Source organism: Fulmarus glacialis, unplaced genomic scaffold (assembly GCF_000690835.1).
Source record: "Fulmarus glacialis isolate BGI_N327 unplaced genomic scaffold, ASM69083v1 scaffold1508, whole genome shotgun sequence".
Classification (NCBI taxonomy): domain Eukaryota; kingdom Metazoa; phylum Chordata; class Aves; order Procellariiformes; family Procellariidae; genus Fulmarus; species Fulmarus glacialis.
The window spans coordinates 31241-37628 of record NW_009227398.1 but is presented as its reverse complement, the minus strand read 5'-3'; the positions used below and the strand labels follow the sequence as shown (position 1 = coordinate 37628).

Genomic DNA, 6388 nt, shown 5'->3' with positions numbered 1-6388 from the left:
ACCAACTGGATTTAACTCCGTTCACCAGATGATTCATTATGAACGTCAGAATGAACGATTGCTACAGACGGTTCATTACAAACATCATCTCCAAGAATACATGAGCAATCTCATAATAAAGCCAGAATCTCACATAATGCAATCTAGAATATTGGTGATAAATTACTGACAGTCCATAAACTCTTTGCCCAAATACAGCAGGCTGCAGTTGAGCATTACTGTATAAATTTTGCCACATCAGGGAATGTTTTCTTGAGTTTAGTAGGAATGTTGTTTATGCAAAGTATATGAATATTGCAAAGTCATGGTTTTGCATGTGGTATTTTTCTTGAGAAAAATACTTTTTTACTCTTAGGTGTAAAGCTTGGAGACAGGTTCAACAATGTTCTCAAGCTTACAAAGAAGCACACCAAAGATCACGTTCTTCTGTTCAATGATGTACACATCTTGATGTCCTCACTTGGAGCCAAAGACCACAAAACTACTGATGAGCTTTTAACAACTCTTCAGGAACTTGCCAAGTAAGCAAGTGAATTAAAGTATTGTATTCAATAAATATTTTGTCCTCTGAACTTCAGGGTGATAATGTCTCTGGCTTGCTGAAGCACTACAACACGCTCTTCTCTGCTTTAGCATGTCACTGGGACACATCTTGTTTAAGTAGGCCAGTCTCCAGTTAGGAGATCCCTATAATTATTTATTTTTTGAGTTAACATCTAGAGGAGTTTCTAATCTTGTTAAGCAGAAATCTCTTATGTTTGAGGTCATGGACACTAATCGAGCAGTTGCTGTATATTTCTTTTCAATGGGTTCACACTAAGCTATGTTACATACAATGAATCAAGTATTTCACCTGTATATTAGTAAGGGCATTCTACAAGATATGTCAGCTATCTATGGTGGTTCTTTTTTGCTCTGGTTTAAAAGGTTCTTTAATAATAGAGCATTAGTTGTAGTGATATTCTAATAGCTACTGTTTCATGTGTTGTGAAGTACCTCTGCAGGAAATTGAATTTCAAGTACTGCTAAAGTAATAATAGAGAATGTTTTGTTTTCAAATTAAATTATTTGAAAAATTTGAATATTTAAGCATTTCATCTAAACAATGGTTTTTTTGTGTTCCCTTATGTATTAAATAACTGTAAATTGCTTTGATTTTTTAAAGAGGTTGATATATAGATGCTTTAAATGCAATTTCTTCCCCCCCCACACCCTGTTTTTCCTCTGCTTCAGCAGCTGTTGCTTCCCTTGCCTTAAAAAAGAAGGAAGGAGAACCTGAAATTGTCACTATTTGTTCCTGACTATAATACCCATCAATCAAAAATAATAAAAAATAAATGTAATTTTTAAGAATACTTACGAAAACAAATAACTGTCAAATCAAGCCTAAGCATGTCTGATTTGACTAAAGTATGAAATGGCAGAATTTTTTTATATAAGTATATGTAAGTATATATAAAGTATATAAAACTGCACATGCACATCACTTCAGGGAAGCTTTAATGAACATATGCTACTTATCCTTTCACCCAGTGCTTCCTTTTGCCTATGTGTTCAGCCTTTTGGAGTAATACAGCTGTACATTTTTAGCTGTAGTTTAAAGTATTATAAAGCTTAATTTTATTATTTGAGAAAACAGACTGTGAGATGAAGGGATTATATTAATGCTTGGATTAATGGATCAATTTATGTGTCTCATTTATGTGTATCATTGATGCTAAATGATACCTAAGATGCGTTTTGTATGTGTTAAAAAAGCAGTCATAAAACTTTGGCACAAACAACAGTCATTCTTGGCTTTTCATTAATATTTTTGCCTAGCCTTTGCAATTTAAAGTTGACAAGAATTTTTTTTGTAAAGTATTCCATGGCGCTCTCTGGTGGTTGGTATCACATGCTTATTTTCGTGGATGGAAATGTTAGTTAATGCAGGGGGTATGTTGTTCTTCATGAATCAATACTTCAGATCAGTTGCAAGAGAAAGGAAAAAAAAAAATCAGTCTTCCATCTCTGTGCATTTTCTCAGAGAGCTGGAACAAATGTCTAAACAAAGAATTGTTTCGTCATTTTCATCATTAACTATCTCAAACTACTTAGTTAAAATGCACATCTGTGGTGCGCTTCTAACTTTTCAGGATGCCATATTTTCTTTAAGGAATGATAAACACATAGGGCAACACTGCATACTGAAAAATCAACATTGACCTTGTGGAAGAAATGGGTAACTTGTAATACTGACTCAAGAAGGCGAGCACAGAGTATGCTCTGTGTTTGGTAAATTTAAGGTACTAGCGTGGCAGTGTGACTCTCAGCTGTCATTGCAAGCACTCAAAACAAGCCAGTGACTAAGTTTCCTCAATGTTAAAGATTTAATTGGAAAATTTACAGAAAAATCTGTTCTAAACAGTGGATGGAATTTATAGCATTGAACCGTGCACTGTATTCTCAGGAATAATTGATATTGCTTGGGATAGAAAGCCCTCCTCTCTTCATATTGCCAGCCAACCTTTTGGCACTGAAATGGCACTACCTCCAAGGCCTGATCACTGTCAGCTTCTTCTGTAGCAGTGGAAAAACCACAATTCCACATTGTTGTGTGCAGGTATTGCCTGTAGACCAAAGAGCTACAGTTTGGTTACTTGTTTGTTGTTGTTTTTTGTTTTGTTTTGTTTTTTAATATTGGCAAGGATGCCTGCTAGAATGTATACGTTCTTTTGCACACATATTTTCATGGTATATGCCTCTTCCACTCTTAGATGGGTTAGGATACAAGCACTAAAAAAGAGAAGAAAAAAACCCAAACCTTAAGAGCTATCTAAAATCCATTGCTGTTTGTGGGCCTAAAAGCAGTCTGTTGTAGTTAGAATAAAAGAGCAGACTTTGAGAGCTGTCATTTGGAATACAGTTTATATTACAAAGACGGCAAGGCACTGTGCTCTGTGTGGCGAGCTGTTCTGCAAGATTGTTGCTTGGAGCTGTTTGCAAGGGACTGATGCCACTTTTGGCAGGGTTGAGGACAGTCAAAGAACTAGCAGTAGGAAGTTCTGGTGAGATCATCAGAAGAGAAACCGTGCAATTTTCTCACTTTTCTAGCCAAAACTGGTTATTGCAAAGGCAGGAGGAGTTGGGCTTCTGCCTTTTGCGGATATATTCAGGAGAATGAAAACTGATTGTTTAATGAGTAACAAAAAGGTGAAAGTAACATAACCACACCAAAAGATATTATCTAAATAAAATACCTGAAACATCAGGCTTTATACAATAAAGAAAAAAATCTGTCTGCAGTGACAGACTGGCACTGAAATATGCGTATTTATAATTTGACTTATGGGAGTTAACCACTTTCTCGTTCTACAGAGCACCTTGTGAAGACCATGAGCTTTCCCTGGCTCCTAGTTTGGGGTTGCCACTGTGCCAGGCTTTTGTGGAGTTTGAAAATGGAAATTGCGACAAAGCTGTAGACCTGCTGTACCCAATCCGTTATCAACTAATCCAACTAGGAGGCAGTAATGCTCAGGTAAAGGAGATCAATAAAAGACTTTTTGATGTGACTTAATCCTCTTTCAGTAGCCTCCATTAGGCACTTACATTATTAACAACATTTCATTCTTAGAAAGTGAAAAGCTAAGCTGTGCTTGTGGCTGAATCCTGTTTGCAAACACTTATCAGCAGTGTTAGCTATTTAATTTTTCTTGTCAATATGTTTCCTTCCTCAGTGGTTTTAATAATTTGGTAAATAAGACATTGTAACCAGCAATACTTTATAAGTTACTTATTACTTTGCATTTTTGCTGACTTCTTTTTTCAGAGAGATGTTTTCAGCCAGTTATTGATTCATGCTGCTTTAAATTCTAAATCACAAGCCAAACAAAACCTTGCACGGTGAGTATTTTTCCTGATAAATATTTGTGGAAGTAGTACTGTTACTAAAAGTAAGAAGTAGCGAGTATACTCAAACCAGTAAATTAAGGCTAAAATTATGTGCAAGCATTTGTGTTAAATGTAGCAACATTTAACTAGGATAAAAAGTACAATAGCTTCCAATTCCAAAAGTACACTCTCGCGGTCTGGATGAATGATCTGTATTTGTTCAAGGGCAGTTGATTTTCAAACAGTTGTCTTAAAATGTGGCCTCCTCCTTGTTGATCAGTGTACTTAATGGACTGCTAAACTTCTCTGAACTGCTGAAAATCAAATCTGTCCTAGTGATGACATCTGCTTTATTGGGAAATAAGATTTGCAGAGTCTGATATGTGAGCTTGCCTTAGTACAAATTACAAGAGCTTTGTTTGGTAGAAATCGTAGATGTTGCTTATTCACCCATATTGAGTTCTGTTGAAATATATTGACTGGGTCTGCCTGTGCACTTAAGAGAGTGGATCCTTGGGACAATATGAAGCCTTGCCTGTTCCTCTCCTGAGGTATCTTTGAAGCATAAAAATTAGATACAATATCAAAATTATTCTTCTGTACACTGTGATCTCTGGGTTCTCATTTTCAGTTTCTGTCAGTGCTGAAAACAGCGCTGTTCTGCCTAAACTTACTGCCAAGGCCAAATATTTCCAGCAGGGGAAATCTGCACCTCAAGAGCAGGTCTTTACATACTGTTTTCCTCCTCTTACAAGGGTACTGCTGGTGATCTTACAGGAAAACTGATGTGCTAGTCATGACCTTCCTGTTTCCCTCCTACCTCTTCTCCTTCCTCAGGTGCCTCCTGAGAGAACGTGATGTGATGAGACCAAATTCACCAATGACGGAGCGACTTATTAGGAAAGCAGCAGCTGTTCATTCAATGGCATAAATCTTTCCCCTGTGCTTCAGCTGAAATAGCAATAAGCTTACCAATCAAAGTCTGCGTGCAGGGAGTGGAGGGGTGCTATGCTGTAAACCATGCTAGAGATTCACGGTAGGTGAGAGTACCCTATGGGTCAGAGATCTGATGACGATTTTCTTAAAAAAAAAAAAAAAAACAAACAAACAGTTGTTGCATTTCAGGAGGTTGTATCTTAGATGATTCCACAAGGAAAGAAGAAGATAACCTGCTGATAATGCACAGCTTTCTGAAGGATCCCAGGACACTGCTTTTCTGGTATATTTTCCTGAAAGTTCCCTCTGACCCTGATTATATACAGTACAGTAACAGTGCCTGGATTTCAGTCATTCATTGGCTGAATTTGTTACTTCATTAATATGTTAAATAATCAGTAAACTTTGTAGGAAATTCAAATGGACCTTTTAAACATAGCTAATAGGAAAATATGGGGCCAGAGCCAATATGGGCATAAACTGAATTCCGTATCAAGCTTCCAGTCCATTCAGGCAGGAGTTACAGACTCTGGCGTTACAGATTTGTCTGCATTCAGGATCTCTTTCCAGGTGTATATTTTTAAACTCCCTCTCATAAAATGCTAAACTTTTTCCTTTCAATATAGCACTCTCTATAGAGCTTTCTGAAATTACTATGTGAATGAAACCAGAGAAGAGGGATAATAGCTGACTGCGATATTCTAACACGGGTACTCCCTTGGCACTTTTAAAGCTTTCAGAAAAGAAGAAAAAGCCTGGATTTCAGCTAAAACAGTACCATCTCTGAATGGTTTGGACTGGCGTCTTTGTGCTTACCTGAGCTTTTGGAAAGTCAGGCCCTACTACCATCTTAATAGCACAAGTCCCTGCATGTTAGCAAAGTAGAGTTTAAAAATAATGTGAAAGCACGCACTTTATAGAGGTATCTCAGAGCAGCTGAAGACTGGAAGGGAGCTTCCACCATAGAAAGAGAGCTAAGGGGAACTGACACAAAGCTTTGTCCTGGTACAAGTAATGTGACAAGCTTTGGCTCTGCAAATGAGGCACAATATGAGCCATGTATCTCTATGAAGTTCTAGTGCCTCTGGATTCCTGCAGCATAGCAGAGCTTAAAAGATTGTCTTGCAACAGTAATCCAGAAATCCCTAATGAAGGGAAAGATGATATTTCAAACTGAAACTGAACTAATGCCGCCTCTTCTTCTTCCTGAATAGAAATGCCACACTCTTCAGCTGCCCAAGCTTTGGCTTTGGTGTCATATCTGCAAGCTCTCCTGGACGCACACATGCCTGCCCCTCCCTTCCTGTTCAGCTTAGGCTTTTCCCCATGTCCCACAGCAGCCCCATCCCACATACAGTTTCCTTTTGACCTAAAAAAGCACTTTCATAGCTGGCCCTGCACTGCCCCTGGAGTTCCTGCATAAGGAATAAGATGTGGAAGTGCCTTGCTGCCACCCTTCTTCCCCCAGCCCTCACTTGAGGAAAAAAAGAGTTTATTTTTAAATCAGCAATAATTTGTGAAACCAGATAAAGGTATTGCATCTTTGCCTGCAGCCTTTTAAATCGTGCAGACAGTCGAGTTC

At 37.9% G+C, this 6388-nt stretch overlaps 1 protein-coding gene across 1 annotated transcript; it reads left to right on the top strand.

Moving 5' to 3' along the window:
- Positions 1–355: 355 nt before the first annotated feature.
- Positions 356–4801, top strand: LOC104069506 (tetratricopeptide repeat protein 38-like; the record flags this gene model as incomplete). The annotated part of the gene is made up of 4 exons (XM_009583118.1): positions 356–521; positions 3358–3517; positions 3809–3882; positions 4708–4801. Coding segments are annotated over 4 exons (494 nt in total), but the record flags the coding sequence as incomplete, so codon positions are not given.
- Positions 4802–6388: the final 1587 nt, after the last annotated feature.